General features: G+C 42.0%; 1 protein-coding gene across 1 annotated transcript in view; it reads left to right on the plus strand.

Moving 5' to 3' along the window:
* The window catches only part of Itprid2 (ITPR interacting domain containing 2), a 35,629-nt gene that overhangs the window by 407 nt on the left and 7,524 nt on the right, over positions 1 to 27,698 (plus strand). The window contains exons 2-16 of the mRNA XM_085680919.2: positions 212 to 257; positions 3,523 to 3,572; positions 4,392 to 4,448; positions 6,259 to 6,298; positions 6,387 to 6,485; positions 7,688 to 7,896; positions 8,868 to 9,568; positions 14,933 to 15,005; positions 18,579 to 18,667; positions 20,125 to 21,306; positions 23,121 to 23,198; positions 23,278 to 23,405; positions 23,995 to 24,145; positions 25,224 to 25,289; positions 25,914 to 26,369. Coding sequence (XP_085537045.2) covers positions 212 to 257; positions 3,523 to 3,572; positions 4,392 to 4,448; positions 6,259 to 6,298; positions 6,387 to 6,485; positions 7,688 to 7,896; positions 8,868 to 9,568; positions 14,933 to 15,005; positions 18,579 to 18,667; positions 20,125 to 21,306; positions 23,121 to 23,198; positions 23,278 to 23,405; positions 23,995 to 24,145; positions 25,224 to 25,289; positions 25,914 to 26,369 — 3,425 coding nt within the window. The remainder of the gene's footprint in view (positions 1 to 211; positions 258 to 3,522; positions 3,573 to 4,391; positions 4,449 to 6,258; positions 6,299 to 6,386; positions 6,486 to 7,687; positions 7,897 to 8,867; positions 9,569 to 14,932; positions 15,006 to 18,578; positions 18,668 to 20,124; positions 21,307 to 23,120; positions 23,199 to 23,277; positions 23,406 to 23,994; positions 24,146 to 25,223; positions 25,290 to 25,913; positions 26,370 to 27,698) is intronic.

The raw sequence follows: 27,698 nt of genomic DNA on the forward strand, positions 1-27,698 counted from the left end.
CCCCCGACCTTTACACGCGCGCGTGATCGGCGCTCTCGCGCCAGCCTGTGCACCTGGCTGCCGGCTGGCTCCGCCGGGTCGGGCGCCCGGAAGGCTCCCCGAGGCTGCCGGTTACCCCCGGCGGATTCTTCTGCAAGGGAGTGTCAGGATGGTACAGCCTCTGAGCTCTTCTGGAGTCCCTAACGAGCTGTCCCTTCGCTCCGCTCCGCAGGAAACGTGCCCAATGAGAAGATCGCAATATGGCTCAAAGACTGCCGGTGAGTCCTGCTCGGGTTGTCCGGGGAGAAGCGAGAGACTCGGCGGTGTCTCTGGGTCCCGTGTCAGCTGTAAGCTAGGAACCGGAAAGTGAGCCGGCCGATAGCTTCCTTCTTGAAGCGATTAGAAGTGGAAGTGTCGTGGCCGCTGATTGTTTGTGACTGAGTTAACTTTACAGTTAGGACTGCAAAGTTTAGCAGCCCGGGCATGATGTCAGCGTCAGATCAGAAACTAAAACAGGTCACGGTGATGCTACTTCGGCTGGTCGTGGCATTTCTTGGAAGAATTCTGGTGTTTCGTACGGTGTTTTATTTTGGCATCTGCATAACTGGCACAAAGTCACTTTTCCTTTCAAATGTGTTTTAGACGAATTTAATTTACTTAACTCCTCTAACCGGGCTTTAATTTGGGTTGTGTGCCTTAAGTCCCTCTGGGGAGCTATTAAAACTAGCCAGCTTGGTCCTTGAAGTTGAACTCCTTGGACGTGGGTTTGTCAGATCGCATTGGAATTCTAAGAAGGAAATGAAGCTTTGGAGGCATTCAGGCTGCTTGAGTCTGTGTAGTTACATGCCCTGGCAGCTGACACAAAACTGTTTGATAAAATACCGAGAATGGGTGGCAGTGCAAGTAAATCTGACGATGATAAAACGTGCTTCACTTTTATCTTTTTCCAATTTATTTGCTCTTTGAAAAAATCTGTGTAAAGATTATAAACTTTTGTTGGCGTTTGCTTCTGGGCATGTTGTTGCTCTCTCAAGTTGTGTTTGTCCTGGGGTATTTTGTTGTTTTTTTTTTTTTTTTTTGGAAAGCGATTCTTATATATGGTAGTAATTTTTGTCCCCTAAAGATAGAATACTGGCTGTCTTTGTTTTGGTGGCTTGAGTAATTGGAGCCATACTGATTGTTCACTGCAGATTTTTATTTTTTGTTTTGGTTAGTGGTGTCATGGAAGGCTCTGAAATATTATGGAATGTGTAGATGGCCCTCTTAAAGAGGCACAGAGGCAAATACACTGCTTTAAGATGTCTTTAGGTTAACACCCAGCTTAGTTCAGTCCTCCGAGAGAGGAGAATATGACCTTTACAAAGCACAGTCGTGTGCCAGGGGCTGGTCAGCAGAATAGTGTGAAACTGAAAGGTTGGAATTTTAAATGGACATCGTCAAAACTTTCTAGGAGAGAACTCACAAAGCAGTATCTCTGAGATTTCTCCATTATGGAGTGAAGAGGGTAGTCTACCCTTGCTTTTATTCAAGTCTTTCAAGTTTGCATCTTGGTCCTGATTTAAAATCCATTCCTGAACATATTATTGGCTAACCTTTAAAATAGCTCTTAAAATTTCTAGCATTTTATTTCAAGTCAAAGGAATTTTTCTTAATGTAAGAAGAAGAGAAAAAAATTCACATTTTAAAAATGATATATAGGAAGCATGGTTGAAGAAGATAAAAATATCAAGTAGACAGAAAATAAATGCATCTTTCAGGTAAATGCAGTAGGAGAATGCTGACATTGACCAGGACACAAGTTCAGACCAGAAAATTCCAGAAGTTTCATTGCTAAACTCAGTGTGCACAGATTCTGCAGCCTTCTGTCCCTGCTCTCATAGACGACTTTGTTGTCCGATAGCTACCCCTCTCAATACATAAGCAGTATTCATTTGTGCCAGGGAGAGTTAGAACGTGGAATCCTATTTAATGTTGGCTATTCTGTTTTAGATTTGACTGCTAGGATATTTGCAACTGTATTTTGTCTTTATTCTTTATTGTTTTTAATTGAGCTGTATATTTCCCCACTCTCCTTCCTTCCATTTTTTTTTTTTAAGAGTAATGTGGGATTCTTCTCAGAGTATTCTGAAATACTCTGTTTCTCACTGTTATCCATATCCTGAGTGAAGATGTCATACTTTCCCTTCCCTGATGGAATCTTTATTTATTCTGAATTGACTGAAGCAACGTCTAGGAAGCAGTGCAGGTTCTGCTGGGACTTGGAGGAGGGTAGCTAGGAGTAAGAACTTGTTTTGAAGAAGGAGGCCAGTTACATTCTGCCTCATTTTCTATTTTCTGTTAGTGCGGAGCTGCACAGGCAGCTACGGACACAGAAATACAGTGTTTGGGCCCAACTAAGAAAAGAGCCATCAGGAGAAAAGAACAAAGTTTCCTAATAACAATCAGTTAGAGCTTAAATGAAATATATGCAAAAAATCTAGTTAAAGATTTTATCAGTTCCCATATGGTACTTGCTCTTGATTCTTCTACATCTCAAAAGCATCAGTTTCAAAGACCCACCTTGCTTGTGTGTGTGCTTGCACTTTTAACTGACACTCTGTAGCACTTCTTTGAAACGGTTCCCAGGATGGATCTCTCTTCTGATGTAGCCCTTAGCAGATCGGAACTGTTACTGAGAAGCTAACGTTTGTATCACAGAATACAGCCTTCAGAATAAAGGGTGTTTCTGTGATTCAAGTCACAAAACTAAGTTGTTTGTAGAAAAGTAAAGGTATCTCTGTATTTGGCAACCAATTCTGAGACATTTGTATTTGAACTATAAATGGGGAGAAAATCAGCCTTGGCTGAGCCTTAACCCTGATTCCCAAGCTGAGCTGAGGACTTTCCAAAGTTAATCTTCTCTGTGTGTATGAGAAAGGCTTTGGTTGAGGTGGGGAGCAGCTGCTGAGTGAGGCAGTACTCTGAACTGCCGGCTTGGTTGACAGGTAAGAAAGAACTGAGGAACTCTTGGTCTTGTTTCCTTACTCTTGGAACTTTTTGTTTTACTAAATTAAGTTGCTTACCGCTGACAGTCTGTTTTCTAGTTATCCTCTTGTTTGGTTTGGTTGGTTGTTTGGTTAGTTGGTTTTGGTTTGTTTCAGCAGAAGACACTAACACAATTCCTTTGCCTTTTGTTATCTATATTCTCTCTCTGTCTCTCTGTTCCTGTCTCTCTCTCTCTCTCTCTCTCTCTCTCTCTCTCTCTCTCTGTGTGTATGTGTTTGCAAAGAAAATAACAATTTATATCATGTACGACTGCCATTCCTACTCTTAATTGCTGTAGCGCAGACCTGTGATTAAGTCATTGCTGGTGAACTGACTTGACAACACGTATTTGCTTAGAAGGACATTGCTTATGTAAGCCACTCACATTCCTGGTGTTTGGGGAGGAGCGCTAACTTGATTAAGATGCTTGCTTGGCTGTAACTCTAAAGTGAGGCTTTGCAGTGACAGTTCCCCAGATGGGTTTCCAGAGGACTGAGGCTTCTGTGTCTCTGATTGCAGCACCCCGTTGGGAGCCTCACTGGATGAGCAAAGTGGTGGAGCACTGAAGGGTAAGAGAGCTTTCTTCTTTCCAAACGGAGAATTTTCTTTCGTCTTTTAGGTGAGAGTGTATATTTGAATCACACAAGTGAGGCCTGGCGCCATTCTGAGCTAGAAGTTCAAAGGGAAAAATATTGTCATAAGTCATGGAAGAATAGTAAATTTAAATAACTTTGTTTCCCAAAGCTTTTCACAATGTCATACTTATATTCTTATTGCCCGGTTAGATATTATAAAGACTGATTAAATACAGACTACGATATGTAAACATCAAGAAAGTTCACCGTGAGTAAATTAGGCTAACTTGACTGTAGCATTTCTTTGCTTACACTAACCGAAATTGCCACACCTGAAATTTTTAGCACCTGTGAAAGATAGAATTCTCAAGTTGAAAGTGCAACAAGAATGTGCAGGTAATGACAGGGTGAAGAGAGAGAATTCACAGTGTCAGGAGAACAAAGCTCAGGCCCGATACAGCCTAAAGGTGGAGAAGGGATGGCTGCTTCAGGACCCAGCTTTCTATGAAATTCTCCAGTCATGTATTTTGTCTAATGAAATGTCTCCTGAAGCGTAAGAAATATAAAGTATATTCTCTCAGTTCTGGAAGTTTTGCCTGGCCACTGACATTATTTCTGTACAACAGAGGAAAAGCTCGTTTGCTTCTTGGCATGGCAATCTTAGTAATTTTGAGTGTATTGAGGTAGTTTCCTGTGGTTTATGGGATATTTTGCTTTGTTGACTTATTTAATTAATGACTTTGTGTGGCAGTGGCATCATGGGGTAGAGCAGAGCTCGAGGGTGTGGTTCTGAATTTTCACACTCTGCTGTAGGTGTGCTTGGGAGAAATGGAGGAAGCTTCGAAGATGACTTGTCCCTGGGAGCTGAAGGTATGCTTGCACAGGGGCTGTGCCTCCTGTGGTTATGTTATCTTAGGAAGAAGTAACTGCCCTGTCTCCAGCTCGCGGGGATCATTTGAAGGTCTTGACAATGCGTCACTTTCATTGTCCTAACTGGTAGGATTCCTCTCACCTGTTTCAAACACTTGGAGGAACTGTTTGTGACAGAGCTGTGGTGATCTAAATGAGGGGAAAACTGTCCCCAAGAAGGAAAGGAGCTTAAATATTTATGCAGGAGAAACTCAGCTGCAGTTAGCTTTGGTTTAGGGAAGTGGACTCCAGTCGCGCTCTCGGCTGGGGTTTGTCTGTCTCCTGCGCTCTCCCTCTTTTCCCCGGCAGTTGAGGCTGAAGCACAAAGACCGAAGAGAAGGTCACTTTGCTGGTGTCTCTCAGGGCGCTCTAGCACTGCCAAAGCCTGTCATTCAGTTCTTTGTAACTGCCCAGTAAAGCTTCCCAGTACATTAAGTTAGGGTTCTCTTTTTAAAACTATTTTGTTGATATAATAAAAGGTAGGGCTTTTACTGTGTTTTGAGACAGGTTTTGCCTCTGTAGGCACAGTGGCCTTGATTTCCCTGTGTAGCCTCAGGCTGGCCTCAAATTCACGGCTGTTTGGGTTTTGATTGCAGGTGTGGTCCACCATGCTTGAACCCACATTGATTCTATTTTGTTTCACTAGGTGAATAGGCTCTTGGTAGCTCTTACAAAGAACTAAAGATTTTTGTTAAATGCTTAAAAAGTAGAAGCTGATGAAGAGTGAATTTCTCCACGGAATTTAGTAACCTTGGTCCTTTGGTACTTTAACGTCATTTGTCAGCTGAGTTACTTATTTAGAGCATTTTAGCATTAGAACCCTCAGAAAGTTGAGAATATGTATATTGTCACTATCAATGTATTTTTCAAGAATAAATGAAAACTTTAGCTTTCTTCTTTCAAGTCATTGCCCTTAACAAACCTGTCGGCACCTTGTTAAGATGCTTGTCAGCACCCTGTGGACAGCTTTAACAGTCTGCCTGGGTCATGATGTCAAATGATGCTCTTAGGGGATACACAGAGAAGCAAAATAAAAATTCTCACCAATTTGTACATCAGAAATGAAAAAGGCAATTGCTGAAGTGGACATTTTTGTTATTAACCTCATTTGTTTCATTTTTCTATAAATAATGATAAAATTAAGTCTAAACATTGGCTTTTTTCTTTTTGCTTTGATCTTGTTAATCTAGGATAAAGTTGAGAGGAAGGTTTTGGGTTTTTTATGTTAGGTGATTCTTTTTTAAATTAATTAATTTGTTTTTGGTTTTTAGAGGAAACGTTATACTGAAAGGTGTAGAGCATTTCACATTGCGTGCTTGAGACTGACAGCAGCTTTGAAAACCATAAGAAATGTGTGAGCTCTGTGGCTCCACTTGCTGGTGCCCAGTTACGTTTGCTTTTGAGATGTTCTTGATTGACAGCTTGGACGTTAATAGCACTACATACACCAGTATATGCTGTTTTTCTTCCTTATTAACTCTTCAATCTGGTCTAGAAATTTAACTGATTATTAATAGATCTTTTTATTTTTAAACACTCAAATAAGAGTAGTTTTGTGTTGCCAGAAAGTACAAGCAGGCTCTGAAAGCTGCTGGCCCACTGCTTGCCTCTCTGTACAGTAGTTTCAGCTGGGGACATTACACAGGCCACCTGTGACAATGTGGATAACCTGTGTTCTCCATGATTGTGCATTGTCCTGCTGATGGCTGTGTTCTCTGTTCACTTATTTTTTTATTGATTTTTATTGAGCTCACTTATTTTTTATTTGCAGCCAATCACCTACACGAACCTGATGCTCAAGTTGAAAACTGGTATGTACCTATTTGGTTCTGCTTCTATCTGAAAGTGAAAAGGGGTTATAGAAGAATCAGGTTTTAAAGAGTCTTGTTATGTTTATAGCAATAATATCCTGGCCAAAGAGAGGAGACTACAGTTCCATCAGAAAGGGAGAAGTATGAATTCTACTGGGTCTGGGAAAAGCAGTGGTACAGTGTCAAGGTGAGTCCTGGTAAGCCTGAGATCATATGCTGCTGAGAGGACTGGTCTGTCACCTCTGGTCTTTGTTTTGGTGCTGAGACTGTGAATCAAAGGGAACCCAAAGTGTTTCCTAAACTGTCATAACTGACAGGAGCTTCAGAAACCAACAGCACCTCTATCTAAGCAAATGAAATCAGTAGCTGTGTTCCTAACAGTAACGAGTAATTAAAGCTATATGAGCATCCTGAAAGAGAAACTCCGTACTGGAATGACTTCTACTTGGAAAGAACCAAAACTCCCTGTTCTGTGAGTGCCTTGAGTAACTGGCATAGAAATCAGCGTAAACCTGCCTAATTAGTTTCTTATTCAAGGCTAAATTTGTTTTCAGCGTGTTAAACCAATCTTTAATATGTGCATTAAATCAACTACGGGGGCCTGTGGAACCAGTTTTTAAATTATTGTACAAATGATTGTATCACAACCTAGGCACTTATCTTTGAAGCAGATATAATCATCCTCTTGACAAGTTCTTGGTTGTTATTGAGCCCCAGAAAGCTTGGATTATCTGGAGTGAAAGGGTGTGATGCTGCTGAGTGTCCAGCAGAGTGTGAGAGTTTCCCTTTGTGGAACCCCTATAGGATACACGCCTTATCCCTCACCTTATCCCTCCTTCCTGAGCAGATGTGGGGAGAGAACTGGAGGCTCCTCCCTGCTCTCTGACTCCACTTTGTCTCCTGCATTGCTTCTTCTAAGGTAGCTGCCTCTTCAAAGACAAAAAAGTCTGCCAAGCTTGTGTTCCACAGCTGGCTCCTCAGTACCCAAGCTGTACCAACTTCCAAGATACTTTTCCTGCTCATTCCCCTTCATCCATTCATTCCTTATTATGCATGCTCTGTTTTAACGGTATTGCTTTACTGGAGAATCCCTTAAAAATGACCAAGAAAATAAGGTGAGGAATCCCTTAAAGGTCTCTTTCTTAGGGACTGTGTGTTCGAACTTCAGTTTCTGTTTTTCCAACACTAGTACCCTGAGAAAATGCACCTCAGTGTCCTTCCTAAGGGTTGTGTGTCCCAGGAGTACGCAGTATCAGAAGACAGCGAAAGAAATGTTGGTGTGAAGAGCAGAAACCACGGGGAATGGAGACAGAGCTGTGTGTCTTTGAGAGTTCAATCGACCACAACTACACTTCCCATCCTCACGCTTCTCATTCTCATTCGTTGCAGTGTCTCAGAACTGCTGGAGCTCTACGAAGAAGATCCTGAAGAAATTCTGTACAATCTTGGATTTGGACGAGATGAACCAGATATTGCTTCTAAAATTCCTTCCAGATTTTTTAGTTCATCATCCTTTGCCAGAGGCATAGACATTAAAGTATTTTTGAGTGCACAAATGCAACGGATGGAAGTAGAGAACCCAAATTATGCATTGACAAGTAAGATTTTTTGATGTTAATGTATTGTTTTAAAAATTTAGCATCAAGCCGGGTAGTGGTGGTGAACATCTTTAATCCCAGCACTCAAGAGGCAGAGGCAGGTGGATCTCTGTGAGTTCGAAGCCAGCCTGGTCTACAGAGCGAGTTCCAGGACAGCCAGGGCTACACAGAGAAACCCTGACTCAAAAAAAAAACAAAAACAAAAACAAAAAAAAAACCACAAGAAAAAAATTAGCATCTAAGCCAGATGGCCTTTGTTTTAGCACCTGACATTTTAAAAATAAGGTTAATACTAAAATAGCTCTTTTACTCATTCTGAATTAATTATTCTATTTATAGAGGCTATTCCATCCCTCCTTATTAACTCATCGTAATTTATTTGCAGAACCTTTATTTATCTCCAAATTGCATTTGTTCAAGAAAGAAAGAAGTAGGTGGAGGAGCTTGTTAATTTTAAATGAAAAGTCATTCCATTTCAGGTGCTGTTCTGTAATCTAACTTACCTTGGCTGCTGGGCTGTTTTCACCCCATCTCTAGTTTTTCTCTGGTAAATAGAGTTTAAAAACATGATTCCTTCAAGGTTGTCAATGGATCAGTGTTAAGTATATGCTGATGTGTTCTCTTAGGAAGGCATTTTGAAGAGTCTTAGTGGAGTCCATGAGCAAACAATAACTAGAGGACAGTAGCTAGTTCTCTCATATTCAGTATTATCACCATTTTGTGCTTATTTCTAATTTTTAAAGTATAAATTCTAATGTTCACAGTAAAAATCTTTTTCCCTATTCTACGGATGTAGAGATTTCAGTATTTACATGGGAAAAATATGATTTCATAATACTTAAGATCTAAATTCAATTACTAGAGTTTTAAACAGCATGTGTTTATGTGCTCATAAGCATAGAATTTGTTTACAATAGGTACATATAACATAAGTATATAATTTCTTTCTTTTCTTTCTTTTTTTTCTGTAGGCCGTTTTCGTCAAATTGAAGTGCTTACTACTGTGGCCAATGCATTCTCTTCTCTATATTCCCAAGTCTCTGGGACCCCCCTGCAGAGAATTGGAAGCATGTCCTCAGTGACCTCCACCAAGGAGGCAACAGACTCCCCTCCTCCTCTGACTCGAAGCAACACTGCAAACCGTCTGATGAAAACACTATCCAAACTAAACTTATGTGTTGATAAGACAGAGAAAGGGGAAGGGAGCCCCTCCCCTTCCAGCGAGAAAGGAAAGGCTCTGAGCGTCTCTCTGGCTGAGGACAGTGCTGGCAAGAATGACCCCAAGCTGCAGAAAGTCATGAAGAAGAAGGAGTCCTCTTCTACACTGGCTACGGTCACAGAAGAAGTCTCAGGTAGTTCATCGACTATCACAGACAGTTTGGAGACCGACAGACTCTCTGATGACGCAGATAGTAACATTAGCCACAAAATGGAAAGCGAAGGAAGCAAAGAAACTCTGAGTCAGGAGGATAAGCTGCTGCCGAAGTCTGGTGTCACAGGGTCTGACTTAGGTTGTGATGTCAACGTGCCAAGCCACTGCGAGTCTGAGAGCAGCAGTGAGCTGAGAAGTGCCCATGCGTCTACAGGTGACAAAGAGCCCTGTGCACCCCTGTCGATCCCATTCATAAGAAACATAATGACGCAGCAGAAGGACTCCTTCGAGATGGAAGAGGTAGGTGAATGGTTTCCCGGGACTAGTAACGAGCCCGGAAGAGAGGCTCCAGAACGTGTTTATACGATGGGAGGTGCTGGCACATTCGTAGCTATGGAAACTCGGCCTTGTGTTGACTCTCTTGTTTTGTCCCCCACAAACCAGGAGTTGGTTGCTGAACTGTGTGTCGTGGCACCCCTCAGGCCAGACTGTCATGTCATCTCCCCCCAGATGATATTTTATCTGCAGCCATTTTTCCCTCAAGCCTAAGATTTTGATGTCAGAGAGAGCCTTGAGAGTGTATATGCAAAACCAAATCAGTATTGCGTAACAGTGGAAGTGCAGAAATCAATCAGATGTGCAGTCCAGTCGGAAAGGGTCTCAGTGACTAGGGAGAGGGTGAAGGCAGCTTGTGAATAGATCCTGGTATTGGTTGGTTTATACCTAAGAGGGAAGGTTCTGGAAGGCGCCAAGTGGTGTTTTGTAAGCCCAGATCAAAATTTGGGAACTTTTTATTTGACTGATTAAATCTCCTGTTCGTTAATGGTAGAATTTGAATTCAGGGAGGAAAAATCCTCATGAGGTTCACCTAGACCTCCTTCTAGACCATAGGGGCTGATGCACAAGAGATTCAGCTATGTGGTCCAGCGGGGACACCTGCACTGTGGGCGGGACTGATGCTTGGTCTGATTGGACTGTTTATGGTTTTGGTTTCTTTCTTTTTTTCTGTGTAGTTTTTGGAATGTTTAAATGTTAATTATGGCTAAAGAGTAAAATGAAAGGGGAAAGAGAAGAAGCTCTTGGGCATATTGTGCATTTTTCTTGTAGGCTGCTTTCCCTAAATCTTTTTCCTATAGTTAATATTTCCATTTTTTAATTATTAAGCAGTTGGTACCTCAGTCCAATGAGGATGGAGAAAATTATGATGTATGCTTTCAAACCTCTGGCCCTGTCCTAATGATTCCTGTTGCATGTTGTTTTGGTCTAACTACTTAGTCTGGTTCGAGCCTTTCCTGGGCCCACTCTTCTGTGCTGAGCAACCCCACAGCTTCTACACTTCGGCACCGTATCACACAAAACAATTAATACAAATCATGCACTCTCTGAAAATTTATTCCTGTTGTTTCGGTTTGGACAGCAGTAGCTTAGCAGTGTCTTCTTTGTGATTTATAGGGTTTTCAAGAATTCATGGTTTCTAAGCAGAAGTGTAAGGGGCAGTTCTCTGAAAGGGACCAATACTTTCACAAGAGTCTAGAACACCTGTAAAATGGTAGCTGCCCTTTCCTTTCTGTATAGACCTGTTTCATTTGCGCCCTCTGCTGGGCAAAACCAGTTAATGACAACATAATGTGAATCTTTTTGTGAAGTGTAGTTAGATATTTGTGTGTTTGTGTGTGTTGTCACTAGGAATGGTGTTGTATGTGTGTAATGCTAGCATCCCGAGAACTGAGGCGGGATGGTCGTAAGTTCTGAGACAAGATGAAACTACGTAGCAAGTTCTAGGCTGTAGCCTGGTATACATAGTAAGATATTTTCTCAAAAAAACAAATTGTTTTGTTAGCTTCGTCTGTTGTAAATAGAGGAACTTTAGGGATAATGAATTCTTACCCTTTCATATCTATTTAAAAAATAGATTAGAAACCTAGAATTCTATTTCTTCTTTGGGAACTTTAGAGAAAGCTTACATAGAACAATGGCTAAAGCAGGAAAACGTGCTGTTTTCATTTCCTCTTAAGCACGATAGGAACTGTACTAACAGGCAAAGAGAGCAGTCCTCCCGAGGCCGACTTCCGTCCCCTTCAGAGGAGCTAGCGTGGCTTTACTGGGAGCCGCCCTTCAGCTGGGGTCCGAGTCCTGTAGAGAGTGTTTGTTCCTGTGTGAACAGCGGGTGGATACCTGTTAGAGTTCTTTCTCTAGAAAGCCAGCTCTCCAAGCAGTCCCAAGGCCAGCAGCTTGCTGTGGTTCTTTGGGTGAGGCAGGAGGTAAGAAGTGACGGTAACCAGGACCTAAGTAGGAAGATGTTTAACTGTGGAGAGAGCCAAACAGACGACAAGACGGATGAGGCCTAGGAGAAGTGTCTGTTTCTTACATTTAAGACAAGAAAAAGATGAAAAAGCTCACAGGCTATTTTAGTTAAAAGTCAGCTTGCCTTCTAAAAAACATTTCAGAATGCCCAAAAGATCCAGAAATTCTTAACACTTTCTCATTTTTTGGTTGGGTTGTGGGGAGAGGATTTTAATTCTTGGCTTAAATGATAATTTTTGTTTGTTGGTTTTTGTTGGTTTGTTTGAGTATAGCATGATAACTCTGAGGAGTTAGACATCAGACGTCTGAATGACTCACAGTTAAAGTGATCCTACTGAATGAAGAGTTGCTCGTGTTTTGGGGATCAGATATGCTGTATTAGTGTTGGGATCTGCCCTGTGCGCCTGCTGGTCCTCTCACAGTGCTGTTGAACTACTTAACTATAATCCTTACTGAGTACATACATAGTATTCTTGAGCATTTAATCCTGTCTTTGTACTTATTATTGGTTTTAACTAATGAAGTTTATTATTCTTAGCATTAAGTTTTAGGGTTTATTTTATTTATTCATCTGAATTTAAATAATTCCAAATCAGTTAGATATTTGAGGAACAGCTGACACTATTCCTTTGGTCCTTCAAATTTGACTGTGAATTGTGTTTCTTGAGACAAAGTCTTGCTATGCAGCCGAGGTTGACCCTGAACTCACATTGATTCTCCTACTTCAACCTTCCAAATATTAGGATTGCAGGCATGTCCCAGCATGCCTGTTCCTAGCTCTAATTTTGGAGATGAGAATGTCAATTCTAACAATTGATGTCTGCCCTGATGTGCCCAGTAATCACCATGTTTGTTACCTGCTTTATTTTTAATCTGAAATATCTAAAGTCTTTTTTTAAAAAATTGTGTAACAATGGAAACAAACTGTGTGTTGTGTGTTTAAAAACTTAGCTGTTTTCCTTTCTTTAAGGAAGCTTACAAGTAATTACAGAATTGTAGGCTAGTACGAAGAGGTCGTTTGCAATCCCCCCCCCCCCCCCCCACACACACATGCTTTCCTGACACTTAGATAACACTTCCCAGCAGGGACTTCCAACGTCTCGCTGAAGGATGGCATATTCCCTATGATGTCAGATGGAGGTGGGCAGAGATGGGGGAATGTCAGTGACAGAAGGCTGTCATGTGTCATTGCTGCCATTAGTAAGGCTTGAGCTTGGGATTGACTGCTTTTGACTGCACCGTCCACTTCCCATGGGTTAGACCGTTGGGTGGAGATTGGTGAGCTCAGTGCACAGGCGCTCACGTTCTTGTCACAGCCCCTACAGCTTCTTTGCAAGATGTTTTTGGATTTCTTTATTTCTAGACCATGATATACAGAGACTGATTCAGAAAGCTGTCCCCAAAACATTAAGAACAAGCTAATTTATTATTTTAACTTAATGTATTGCTCATTTGTTTGTTTTCCTTTTATTATGGAAAGTTTTGAACTTATAAAGTTCAGAAAATTGAATGATGAAAGCCTATTACTTATTCAATTCAGTTATGTTTGATTATATTTTTAAGAATGTACTCAAAGGCTACCTGCAGCACATGGCCAGCTTACCACACAGCACTAGGAACGCTTGCTATGTAGATCTTCATTCTGTGTTGGCTTCCTAATTCTCCACTCAGATCTGTTTGTTGCATAGTGTGACTAAGAAGAGCTAAGAAATAAGCTATGGCTCGCTGTTTAACACTGTAAAATTTGCTGAGTGAGAGCAGGCTCACTCAAGTCAGTTTTGTAAACACGACCCTCGCTGTTGTCGGTGTGAAGATGCAGGGCTTTGTAGTAGAAGGCAAAGTATTCTTTTCCCTAAAATAGCATCAGGGAGGATAGATTGCTGGAGAAGGCAGCACTACTTTGTGATTAACTTTATCTCTAAGGAAATAAAATGTTTGCTAATCCTACATTTCAGAGTGAGAAATAGTCATTTGTTGTATCTAACCTAAGATTCCTAAAAGATAATAGTTGTCTGGATTTCTTTTGCACTCTTTCAGTCTAGCTAATGATTGTTGTTTAGAAATCTGTCTGTATTAGATTGGGCCCGAGTAGCAGCTAATAATAGACCTTTTGTTGAATATAAAAAGAAAATGTGTTCTGTTCCCTTGCACTTAAAACAATGGTTTTCCGGTTGAACTTGTATCTGCTGCTTTGAGTAATATAATTTTTAAATAGTAGCAAAGCACAGTAGAGCTTACTTTATATGTCTCCTATCAGGATAGTGTTGTAGGCATGACTTCCAGTTCTTCAGGCCATAGCAGTAGACTCCTGACACTGTGTAGCACAGCCATCTCATCACAGCAGACATTCCCCATCTGGGCCGTAGTAGCATTACACTTTATGGAGGTGGTATGTATGTGTGGTGTGTGTATGTGTTGTATGTGTACGTGCATGCGTGTATGCATGCACATGTTGGCTTTTTATTCATTCCTATGGGATATTTATTAGTTTTAAATTAATTCATAGCTCAAAGTATAACAGGCTCCAAATTCAAACATTGTTTGCTCTTTGCTCTTTGATTTGTTCAGGTTTGAAAAGCTGTGTTTGGCCATTTCACTTACTTTTATGTCATAAAGTGTTGGGAAATTGGCATGTGCCTCCTCCTAATGATACAAGTTAGTCAAATTAGAATAGCTAGCTAGTGTCTCCACAGGGTGAGGATGGCATTTAGAATCAGAATTTCATAACAAGGATATATTTGTGCAGATAGGAAAAGGACAGGCAATTTTTATAGGTTTGATGATTCCATTAAATAGAATTTTTAGAGAGATTTTTATGAGTAAGACTTTTCAAGGTTTTAGCTTTATTAAGATTTCCTTTCCACTTACATACACACATAACTGTAGGAAAGCACCATGTGTAATGACGTCATTTCTGAAAAGATATCATAGGTGAAAGGTTACCCATTCCAGGAAGTTGCCCAGATGTTAAACTTTAGTTTCAGTCTGAGGGAAAAATGCTAATCTGTGTATCAAATATGGCTCAGTCATTGCTTCCTATGATACATAGATTAGCGTTTTCCCTTTGAAACTACTTCAAAGTTTAACATTTGCACACTTCCTGGTATGGCAGTGCTTCTTGCACTTCTGCCTGTGCAGCTACTTTGTGTGTTATTCTCTCCCAGCTGCCTAAGTAGGGTGCTGCGTGTCACTGGGGACATAGGTCAGAAGACATGGCTGTGGGACACTGACAACTTTGAGACAGAATGTCTGTATGATGTTTGGTATGCTTTGGTTAGACTGATTTGTTTGATGAATTACCATCAAGAGATACTCGATTCTTGCCACAGATTTTCTTAACTACATAGGATTCTCTTTTAGGTTCAGAGCACAGAGGGAGAGGCACCTCACGTGCCAGCCACTTGCCAGCTAGGTCTTGCCAAGTCAAAGAGAGGTAAGTGGACCACTGCCCACAAGTTCCTCATGGTTACTCTGTGTTGTGGATTGGGAAGGAAAGGGGTTTCTCCATCAGTGCTGTAGGAGCAGTAAGTGTGCAAAGATTAGGATAGAGGGGGGTGTGTGCTATCATTTTATCATATAATTACTGTGGGATTTTTATGCGGGGCAGACGTTTATACTTATAAACTAATATTAGATTGTCTATCCTGTAATGACCTCATAAACATGTCTGGGTGCTCCGAATAGTACTCAGATCTGCAGATGTGCTGAAACAGATCGAGACTGCTTTTGCATTGGCCTGACTGGAAACTCTTATGTTCTCTGGCTGGGTTTTCTTTATGCAAACACATCTTGTAAGTATAATACATGCGGTGTAACTTTCAAAAACTTGCTCTCAATTGTTAAACCAAGTTAGATAAATTCAAAGTATCGCTCAAAGGTGAGTGGCCACAGGTGCACTTTCCTCTTAAATCATTAATTATTGACCAGAGAACCTTTGGATTCATCCCCACACTTCTGACTTGCAACTAGAAAACGCGGTCTGGTTTTAGATTCACAGAACTTTTGGTATTTAGGGAAAGAGGAAAGAGTTCAATGGCCACTGCAGGTAGGACTGTTTATTTTTGAAACTTTACACATACCAAACCACCACGTTTTTTTTTTTTTTAACAAAAATGTATATGTATGTTCCTAGAATAGAAAATTATATGTTTGCCCTCCTGATCTCTGAAATTCCTCCTGAGGGACAGTTTGCGTGTGACTTCTCTTTCTCTGCAGTGTGGCATTAAAGAATGGGGGCTCTGTGGACTGCAGCTCTTGTCAGGCGCAAGCTGAACTTCCTCGCTGACTTTTCCTTCCTTCTTAAGTCCATAAATAAATATATCTGCTTCTGAAGTCTGAAGTGATGCTTCAGTCTTTGCCTTGGGTGGATAGGCAGGGGCATCCTGCATCAAAGGAGTATTAAAACAGAGTGAAATTGCATTAAGTTGTCTTAGGGAGCTAAGGGATGGGGGACGTACTCAGTTTATGGTCACCTGAGTTTCTTCCTCTCACAGTCTTCAGGCTCTCGTGTGTTACAGCGTAAGCAATCTAATAACATATTTGTGAATAAATCTTTTATAAACTAGCAGTAAAAGTGCTTTGTGTATGCATTTGCAGAAAGGGGGTCAGGAAACAGCTACATTTTATCCATTTGGGAAGGAATTCTGGTAAGGAGGTATGCCATTGACTGACCATAATTTCAGAATTAGAATCACAGCAGATCCCTCATTTCACAGCTGTAATAGAAATGGTGCCTGGCTTCACTAGTAGGACTTTACAAATTGAAGTTCCCTAATCTCAGGGGCAGGGACTCTGTTCCTCTCTCCTGCACCTTAGAAAGACTCAGTGGCTCAGTGTCCCAGCCTTGTGTTCATTGCGTGACTTCACATTCTTAGAAGTCCAGCACTGGTCTTGTGATAGAAGACGTAACAGACTTTTTTTAAACATCTGGAAGAGAATATGCTGATTGTATTTAGTTTCTTTGATACTGAGCGGATGGTTTCTATGTTTTGTTTTATGTTTTCACACTTAAATACTTCTTTTAACTTTTAAATTTAAATAATATTCAATGTCTTCAGAACTGAGAATTAATCCTTTTTCTAGATTTCTCTAATGAAGAACTGTGGTTTCATTTTATAAGATTTCCTTATTTTATTTTATGACTATTTTCTTTGTATGTATGTCTGTGTACCTGGTGCCCATGGGGGCGAGAAGAAGGTGTTGTATCCCCTAGAACTAGAGTTATAGTTATTTGTGAACCACAGATAACTGTGGATGCTGGGAATTGAACCCAGGTCCTCTGCAAAAACAAATGCTCTTTACTGCTGAGCCATCTCTTCAGCTTAAGAAAACTATGCTTTTTATGGAACAGAAATGTCTACCTAAAGACCGTAAATTGGGCTATTCAGACTTTTAGAATGCTGCTTGTAGGCAAGGCCTTTCTCTGCAGCTCAGACTCTCTGGGCTTGTAGATGAGCACAGCAGTCCTGTGTGCTTTGCAGCTAAGGGAATATTTTCCTACCATCTGAAGTAGTCCCAGGCAATGGAGGACTATGAGCCCAATCTGCAGAGGAGAGGAGTCACTGCCTTTCCCCGGGAAGCAAAGAAGAACTTAAGCTCTTTGTTCTGCTCACTTGCCCATGCCCACTCTGAAGCCTGCATAGTCTCCATTTCCATTCACACTGTGGGAGTCACACCGTGCTCAGACCTTGTTCTGCTGTGCGTTCAACAGCTCTTCCTGGCCTCTCTGTGCTCCACCAAAGTTCCCTTTTCCCAATCAAATAGGCACTTTAGCTTCTAGATCATTTATATGACTGCTCAATTGTTGTGTGCAGAGTTAGGACTGAGGCGTTAAGCAAGCATTGCCTTGTTGTTCTGCATACCAGAACATTAAAAATAAAGTTCCCCCAGTTTCATGGGCTCGTAGTTAAAAAGCAAAGCATGACAAAGACATGGAGCCACCAGCACACTGACAAGAGCTCTGATGTCACTTGTTAATTTATTGTTAATTCGTTTTTGAATAAATTAATTCCCATTAGAACTGGTGGTAAGGGTTTCTTACAATTAAGTGTGGCAATTATTCCAGCATTTCTAGGTTTGTTAAGGATATGGAACACTTCCATAACTCATTATAGAGCTTTATTAATATTATAACTACTATTGTAGAATTATTCTGTTTTTAATAGGATCAAAGTCACATTTCATGAACCCTAAAACTCCAGTGGGATGTTTTTAAAGCCAAGTGAACTTTAATTTTTAATTTTATTTAGTTATATTATCTGGTTCAGATTATTTGGTAAATACTGCATTTGGCTGTTGTTTCTGAAGCTCTGAAGACTCTCCTGTCTCTCGGATCCTAGCACATGCACTAGCTAGGACGTCCCCTCTGTGGAACGGGTGTTGTCTTGCTTGCTGTACTTAGCATCTTTCTTAAAAGCATATGTACATATTTATATATATATAGAAATTAGAGCCTTGTGATGTAACAATAAACATGTTTCTACAATATTAGCAATGTTATATATTAATTGAATCTTTGGTATAATTCTTATGAAAGAATTATTTCCTAATACAAATACTTGTATTATTACAAATACTAGATATATTTAAATACCCTCACATTTCAAATGATTTGGTTTATTGCCCTTAATTTTATTCTTTCATACTAAGAAGATATAAAACTTTTAAAATGCATTCTACATATAATGTTCTAATTTTACTTAACTATCTTTTATAGATTTACATAATGTAATTTTTTTATTTCATCCCGTTTTTCTCTATGGTAAGAGAAAAATTAATTGGGTTTACCAAATGCATTACCATTGAGACCTAACGAGCAAGTGAATACTGTGGGTTTCTGATGTGAAACCAGACCCAGCTTTTACTTGAACTTGATTTATTTGCCATGCTTTGAAGCCATGATTTTTCATAGGTAGTCTGTGCTGCTTTATTGGGGCTTGCATCTATGAGTGTGTTGCTGCCATGCAGGCTTATGCAGTTTTGTTTACCAGCATGCTTCTGCTGACAGATCACCTGCTGAGAACTGCTAGTCAGCACTCCGACAGCAGCGGCTTCGCTGAGGACTCCGCGGACTGCCTCTCGCTCAATCATCTTCAGGTACTGCTTCCTGTTGGAGTAGGCACTCTCACTACATCTTCAGTTTACGGTGATCTGTCCATGTCTTACTGCAGGGTGATCCATCAAATGGAAATAGAAATAAAATGTCTGGAATATAGATCTTGGCTAAGTATTTGACTATAAATTTCAGGTTTTACTCATTCATGATCTCAGAGTATTAAAAAAAATCTTAATTTTGTATTATTAGTGACTAAATTACTTTGGTTATTAAAGTGCTTGGCCTGATGGTTTTTTTTTTTGTTTACATTTGTATATGCCAACATTTTATAATACCTTGTTTATTTGAAAACTCGTATTTCTGCTAGTTTTGTGGACGTCTGTGAAGATAGGCTGTGTTAGGTGGCCCAGGAAGCAGGTGCTTCTTTGTCCTTGAGGAGCTGCGGGTCGGTTGGTGTGTATAGTCACAGAATACTCATAAAGGTGTTCAAAGTGTCTTTAATAAAATTTGAAAATTAAGATAAGGAAAAAAAAGAATAAAGAGCTTTCTAGAAACATGACATTTGAAGGGTAAACAGGCAAGAACACACCCAAAAAGACCCAGGAAGAGTCAGTAAGAGGAGATCCCATTGATCTACCCTGACCTGAGTTATTGACAGCTGATAACAGCTAGGGAGGGGTCATTTTCCTTTGGAGTTCTGGCCAGCCACTATTAGACTGTCCATGTTTCAGTGGGTGGCCCTGGCCCCATACATATGTGTAAGACTCAGTGTGTTTTCAAGACTGATTTAGATAATTTTGCTCACCTGTAAGTTAGTATAAGCGGTTTGAGCATACTTAAGATAAAATAGGCTAAGATATGACACTTGGCAGGTTATGTATATTAAATACATTTAAATAAAGAACAATGGACTGCAAAAGAATTAGGCAGTGGGAAGAAGGCATATGGTTGTGATGAATTAAAGCAGGTAAAGGCAGCTTGCATGACACGTCAGTGATGGGGAAGGAAAGATAAGGCCCTTGGCTAGGTTTTCAAGTAAGGACCACTGCTTCCTTGAAGAAGTTTCTATGTCTTAGCATGGGAGGGAAGCTGTCCAGTTTAGGGAAGGAGCTGAAGACCGGAGAAGGGTTTGATCCAGTGAAATCTGTGGATGGACCACCTGGTCTGGAACCACATGATCACAAGTACAGCATGGTTAGATATGGGAAAAGAACGTGATTCCTTTCAGAATGAAGAAAAGCGGTGAGAGCTAGGGAAATTATAGGTACTGGAAGAGAACATTAAGATATTTTTGTCCAATTCTGTGAGTCAGTGTCATGTGTTGGAAAGGAAATTGAAGAAAAATAGACCTTAAACAATGTCAATGAGTAAGTGGGGAGGGAGGTGGTAAGAACCAAACAACCACATTAGCAGACAGTTGAGTCCAGGCATATCTCATGTGTAGTCTTTTGTCAGTGGTGTCTCTGATTCCCATCCTCCCAAATGGTTTCCATTTCAGGTTCACGAATCCCTGCAAGCCATGGGGAGTAGTGCTGACAGCTGTGACAGCGAGACCACTGTCACCTCACTTGGGGAAGACCACGTGACACCTACAGTACCAGACCAGCCTTATTTTAACGAGTCAGAGGAGGAGTCTCGTGCCCCTGTTGAGAAAGGAAAAGCAAAGGTGGCTGCTGTAGTTGCTGACAAAAGGAACACAGACAGCCAGGATTCCCCTCAGGGTGAGACTGCAGAGAATACTGAGAGCAAAGAGTCCCCGAGGGATCCAGGTGACCCTGAGAATGCTGCTGTGGAGGAGGCTGGAGAGCTCCCAAGGGAAGGGAGTGAAGACAGCGATGTGGAGAGGGGCAGTGGCTGTGAATTCCCCCAGTATACCACACACCACATTCTCAAGTCCTTGGCTTCCATCGAAGCTCAGTGCAGCACTGTGAGCTCTGAAAAGAAAACTGGGTTTCCCTCCTCTGTGGAGAGAGTGAATACTGCCCTGCAGAGAGCTCAGATGAAGGTGTGCAATCTGTCTGCTCAAAGAGTAGGGCGGAGCCTTATAAAATCAAAGGATCTGCTGAAACAAAGGTACTTGCTTGCAAAAGCTGGCTATCCCCTACGAAGGTCTCAGTCTTTGCCGACCACCTTACTGAGCCCAGTGAGGGTTGTGTCTTCTGTCAATGTGCGATTATCTCCAGGAAAAGAGACCCGGTGCAGCCCGCCTTCCTTCACCTACAAGTACACACCTGAGGAGGAACAAGAATTGGAAAAGCAAGTGACTGAGCATGATGGTCAGTCTGTGGTTAAATCCACCATCTTCATCCCCCCGTCCTCTGTGAAGAAAGAAGAAGCCCCTCAGAGTGAGGCGACACGGCCAGAGGAATGCCCCCATGGACGGCTTCCCCCTTGTCCACAGTTTGCTCCTATATCCCAGTCCACCTGCTCCCTTCACTCTGCCCATGAGTGGCAGGACAGGCCCCTGTGTGAACACATGAGAACTCTGAGTGCCCACAGTGTCCCCAACATATCAGGCACCTCGTGTAGTAGCTTCTCTTCTCCTTTCGGGTGTCCCTATTCACATAGACATGCTGCCCACCTGTACAGGGCGTGCCCTGTGAATCCTCCTTCTGCCATAGAGATGCAGTTGCGGAGAGTGTTGCATGATATCAGAAACTCACTACAGAACCTTTCACAGGTGAGAAAAGAGAGCTTCATACTTTACTGTTCCACATTCTTCTTAAGTCACCAGGAAGTGAGAACTGAGCAGACAAACCACCTCAGCCTGCCTTCCTACTTGCCTGAACTCATCTGTACCTGCTCTCTAGACAGAACCCCCGTGCTGTGGGGGAAAGCTGTAACTAACCCCGAACAGTTCACTTCTGTGCCGACAGCCTCCTCCGTGAGAGGAGGGACTGTTTGTTTCATGGTGTCTGCCTTTAGCCTCTCCTTCATTCTCTTTGTCCACAACCTCAGGCTGTCCTGTCAAAAGCATCCCCAGCCTTTCCTCCTCCTCTCTGCCATTTGGATGTGTGATCCCTAACTTTCAAAGTCTTCTCATTGGCTCCACTGGCACGATGTTCTCCTGGTTCTTATAGCTCTGTAACTAGGCTTTCCTCTTCACCTGCTGACCTCTGATGCTGCCTCCTGGCACAGAATTAGTCTGTTTCCATGGGCTCAAAACTGGAACCGCTCCAAGGAGAATCAGGTAAAGTGTGAATGCCCAGTGCATGCTGTCTGTTACCATGAAAGAGTGGACGGGAAGCCGCTTCGGTGAAAATCAGAGTTGCAGCTCTTCAAAGAACAATAGAATAGACCTGTTAAACACCACCCTTGTCCCTGACAACTGTCCCGAACGGTCTGCAGTCCGACCAGATATACTCACTTCTCCTTCCCCGTGGAACAGTTCTGACTGCGGCTGCACTGTTCAGCATTTTCGCTGTCCTTCTGTGAGGCTGAGACTTCTCAGAGCCCGCTCTCTCTGTGCCTCTATGATATGCCTTCCCAGGCCAGTGACTTCACCTGTGGGCTTTGGCCATGAGTGTAGCCAAGGAATCGCCCCACTCCCTACTTCACCCAAGCAAACAGATGATTCTGTATGCTTCTTGCTTGGGTGATACTGAGCAGCAGGGCATGCAGGGTTCTCTGTATCCTTGACTTTTGGATAATCTGCACCTGTCCCTTATTTAGTTGTGCCAGGTGATCTTGTTGTTGTTTTCCAACTGCAGAGCTCTGGGCTCGCCATTCCCTGCATGGACTGCAAAGCTTCAATGGTGTCTGAAGTTCAGCTCAACCCACTGAATTTCTGCTTATTTTCACGTCATAGCCTCCTATCACATACTCACACACACTCACACACTCATACACATTCTCTTTCTCACACACACTCACATGCACATTCATACTGAGCATCTGCATACACTGATACATCCACACACACTCAAACACACTGCAAACATATTCACATACACTAGCACAAACACTCACATACATGCTCATCTCACATATACTCACATGTACAAATTTACACTATTCTTTTTTAACTTTCTCTGTTTTTCTTCCTTACATTGTGAGATATAGGGCAAGGCAACTTTCTGTCTTCTCTTCCTATAATAGAATATATCCCACTGAGAGTCTGTGATGGCCGCCGGCTGTTCTCTCCAGCCACACCAGTGTGATGCAGTCTGCTATTGCATTTGCTTCCAGACCGCCAGTCTCAGTTGGCTTTCTACTTAATTTTTTTTAAGGCAAGAAGGGAGTTCTGTGAACACACACACACCATTTTTGCCTCTTTTCCCAAACAGAGTAATTTGGACCTGAATATTTAAGAATAATAGGTAGTATTAGAGAGTAATTTCTTTCATTGCTGGTTATAGTATAAATCATTACTGGGTTTGATTTAGCTTAAAGAGAAATGATAATGCATGTCTAACAATAATAGCCTTAGCACCTTAGAGAACTTGGCGGTAGCCACTTTGACCTGACTTGTAATCCTGTCTTGTCTGTTTGAAGTTCCCTCTGATGAGAGGACCTGATCTTGCTGCTGCCCCATACAGTGCTCAGAAGTCGTCTGTTCTACCTCTTTATGAAGTAAGTTCCCTCCTAAACCTTTCCATCGCAGGACAGTTAGTGTTATTTAGAGGTGTAATCTTATTCGGTTGCATTTTAGAATACCTTTCAGGAGCTTCAAGTCGTGAGACGGAGTCTGAATCTGTTCAGAACGCAGATGATGGACTTGGAGTTGGCCATGCTGCGGCAGCAGACCATGGTGTACCCTCATATGACAGAAGAGGACAGGTAAAGCTTCATTCATTACTGAAGTCAGAGCCTTGTCTTTAGAGAGCATGCCTTCAGCATCGCTTGGTTAACACTCTGTGAACTCTGTCTTTAGTGAAGCAGTGTAGGTAAGAGATACGCACAGGGAGTTTACTGAAGTTATATCTGTGCCCCCAGTGTGCCAAGCAAGACTCTCAGTAGTCTGCTTACAGAGGTGACAGTGCAGGGGATCAAAGGCCTAGTCATGGGCTGGAGAGATGACTCAGCAGTTAAAAGCAGTGGCTGCTTTTCCAGGGTATCCTAGTTTAATTTCCAGCACCCACATGGAAGCTCATAACTGCCTGTAACTCCAATTTCAAGGGATCCAATACCTTCACATGTGACATACATGCAGACAAAACACAAATTCACATGTAATAAAAATAAAAAATTATTTTTTAAAAAAGACCTATTCATTACCTCAGAGTTGCTTCTTTCCAAATTGATAGAATTGCAACCTTTTGTAAACGTTTCATTAGTTCACAGTATTCAAAAGTGTCTAGTTTTTCTAGTCACTACTGGAAATCACTTGGCTACTTTTTTCTAAAGTTATGTTTCTCACAATCTGCAGGTATGAAGTGGACCAGCTGCAGGGCTTGCGGAACTCTGTCCGAATGGAGCTACAGGAACTGGAGATGCAGCTGGAGGAGCGTCTGCTGGGCCTGGATGAGCAGCTCCGTGCAGTCCGGGTACCTTCCCCTTTCCGATCCTCTGTGCTTCCGGTACGCTGTGGGGGTCCAGAGCCCCAAGTAGGGTTGTTCCTAATGTGTGATTTTGGACCGGGTATTTGTTTAACCATTTGCTTTAATGGCTTTAGAACCATGCATGATGTTCAAGTAGTTTTTTATCCTACTCACTGGAGATTTAATTTTGCCTTAATTACCTTCATGTTATACACATTAGTTTTATGTACAAAGTATGATAAGTTTTATAACTAGTATAATTAGAAATACATTAAAAATTTAATAATTTTCAGTAATAGAAAAAGCAAAGACCAACATAAAACTTCTGTTTTTGAAGGAAAAATTTTAACAAATTAAAATATGACTACTTTAAGTTCGTATTCCTGCTTGTAACTCCAAAGAACATAGTATATTACTCCTTTTCACCCGGCCTTGTTTAAGTAAATAGCCTATGCCTTTGAATGTTTTCTTTGTTTCAGTGCAGTTCCTTTCTATTCCTTTTGGGTTTTTTTTTTTTTTTTTTTTGCTTTATGTTTTTGTTCTGATGCTGAAGATTGAACCTGAGGACTCCCCTAGGCCAAATACTGCCCTATCCCCTGACAGTGCCTCTGGTGCCTTTCCTGTCTCCTTAAGGGACCAAGTGTGATGTCATGAAGTGATCCGTATATACAACAAGAGTAAAGAAAGGGACAGTGTTTGTCCTTATTTGGTGTCATTCCTCGGTATTGCTAATGTGCCATCCCATGGAATCTGAGCTTCACCATTATGGTCTGATTTTTGCCACTATATTTCCAGTTATAAAATATGTTCATTTGAAATTTTGAATTTTAGCCTACTTTTTCATGTTTGATTTTGTTAAAAATGGATGTATGTTTAGACATATAGAAAGGAAGCTGTATATACTCATAGATAAAATAATATTCCAAATCATTACGGATGCATGGTTTTGAGCCATTGTTCTGAGAAGTGTGTTGGGAGCAGAGCAGCAGATGTCTGTGTAGCGATCACAGTGATACACAGTGGAATGCATGGCAGTTGATTGGCTACAGTGACTCTGATGTGGCCTTTTGAGATCCTGTGTCCGTGTGTAAGCCTGCGTGTTGTCCTTACTTCTCAGGGGATGTGTGGCAGCAGAAGTGCTGACAACTTGTCCTGCCCGTCTCCACTGAACGTCATGGAGCCAGTAAGTCTCTGTCCTCCCCAGGCACCGGGGCATCGCGTGAGCATTTGCCCCCTTCCTATACAAGGCATGGTGCTTTTAAATACAGGGGTCAGGAAGTTAAATTTATTGAAAGTGGGTTTGCCACTTAGAAATCTAGTGCTGTTTTGGGCCCCTAGAAAGCCAGCTTCATTGGGATAGTGATTTGTCTCCATACCATGAAGGAAGCATGCACTGTAGAAACACTTTGTTTACCCTCCAAGGATCCTTTCCTGTCGATGAAGGGTCCTCACAGGATCTGTAAGATGACTTATGTGGTCATCATTACATTGTAGATTCGTTGGCAAAGCCTTCTGAGCAGCTGTTTTATTTTTCATTCATTACTCCTCCATGAAGTAATCAGACACCTGTGTGGTAACTAGTACAGTTTCACGTCACTGTGTTTCTTACATTCCCAAGTTATGACTTGAGATTACTGTGAACTTAAATTCGGTTTTGGAAATGAAATTGGCCAGTTAGTAAGATAGTGAAATAAAACTATGCCTTTACAAACCCATGCAGTTCAGGACAGTAAGCATAGCTGGGAATTTAGCCTTCTTAATTACCAGTCTTCGTCTTCTGAGTAAAGAGCCATGTTTTGGCCCCCAGGTCACAGAACTGATCCGGGAGCAGTCGTACCTGAAGTCGGAGCTGGGCCTGGGACTCGGAGAGATGGGGTTTGAAATCCCTCCTGGAGAGAGCTCAGAGTCCGTTTTCTCTCAGGCCACATCAGAGTCTTCTTCCGTCTGTTCCAGCCCCTCCCACAACACCAGAAGATCCAGAGGGCCTTCTGGCAACTCGGGAAGCAAACCCCGAGCCCGCTTAGTGGCGAGAAAAAAGATCTTCCGAGCCTCTGTGGCCCTGACGCCAACAGCCCCCTCCAGAACAGGCTCTGTGCAGACACCTCCAGAGCTGGAGAGTTCTGAGGAAGCTGGAGCAGCTGAGGAAGCGTCGCAGGTTGTGGGACTTACATCTCACCTGGAGGAGCAAGAGGAGCTGCTGCCAGCTGCTGAGGAAATGCATCGGAACGTGGAGCAGGATGAGTTGCAGCAAGTCATAAGGGAGGTGGGTGAGTCTGGGCGTGTGCCAGTCATTGCGCATGCGTGTCCTGGTAGCTCTGCTCAGATGCTGCTTACTTACTTGTGAGGCTGACTGCACTGGGTGCAGGAACTTTCCCACTCTCCTCGTGTTTCTGTGGATTTTGTCCTGCAGGGTGTTCCCACTCTAGTGCAGAAGCTGTTCATAAAGGTGGAAGGCGGGAAAGCCCTTTAGACCTCTTCCAGAATTAGAGCCGTCATTTTATAAAATTCCAGTTGGCATGAGATAAAGTAGGAGATTAATGAATGAGAAGAATTTGTTCTTTTTCCTTTGATGGTTGGAAAAGTGTAGAACTTGTATGATTTGTCCATAGATTGAAACATAGCTTGAAAAGGGGGTTTACCCTGGAAGACAACAGCGTGGGTTCGTAAAGTGTTCACCGTAGTTCTGGGCTACGAAAGGAATCACGGACATCTATGGAGGTTATACGGTTAAAAGTTAATTGAGAAAATGTGCAGAATGGCTGTGCCCCTTCCATCGCCATGACGAGATGCCCTGGAGAACAGGCTGATACAGGAGAAGTTTGTTTCTGTTGGTGCTCTCAGAGATTTCCGCCCCTGTGCGTGGTTCTGTTGTTCTTTAGCTGTGCTGCAGCAGAGCAGGCGGAAAAGGACACAGAGGGCTGCCTGCCCTGTGTTAGCCGGGAGGAGAGATGGGAGCTCTAGGGGCCAGGAAAGAAAAGAGCACCCACCGTCAGGTCTGTGCCCCAGGACCTGGCTACTTTATACCTGGTCCCCCCTTGCGAGTTTCTTTGACTTCCTGTAACCTGTGGAATTATGAACCCACATGTGAATTAATCTAGTGGCTCTCAAAAGACCTCTGAGACTCATTGCACAGGAGCCAAACTGTTGGCATCTGAGCCTCTGGAGGGTTGTAGATTTAAGTTACAGCACTGGTTTTTACTATAGAGTTACATTCACATAAACTTGTGTGTATCTTTAAGAAGAAAAGCACCATGGACAAGCTTCATGATGGCCTTTTAATCTGTCTTTGTGGAGGTTATACACCCGGGATACTTTCTGTTCAGTTTTCCTAAGAATGACCATGAAGAGGGAGTAAAAACAGTTGTACTTTTCCTTCCGTCCAGTCCAAGCATTCCTGATATAAGCACCTTTTATTTTTTGCCATTAGCTAAAAAGAATACATTATATATTTTAAAAGTCACTTTGTGGTTTCACCTGTAGCTTAGTAGCAAAAGTTTTAGGCTGAAGTGTGACCCCAGCAAAGGTAGCCTTCGGCATGTGTGTGGTTCCGAGTATGACCCCCCTCCTCACCCCAGGACTACTCAAAAGGAAA

The sequence above is a fragment of the Myodes glareolus genome, chromosome 21, assembly GCF_982192425.1.
Source record: "Myodes glareolus chromosome 21, mMyoGla1.1, whole genome shotgun sequence".
In the NCBI taxonomy this organism is placed as follows: Eukaryota; Metazoa; Chordata; class Mammalia; order Rodentia; family Cricetidae; genus Myodes; species Myodes glareolus.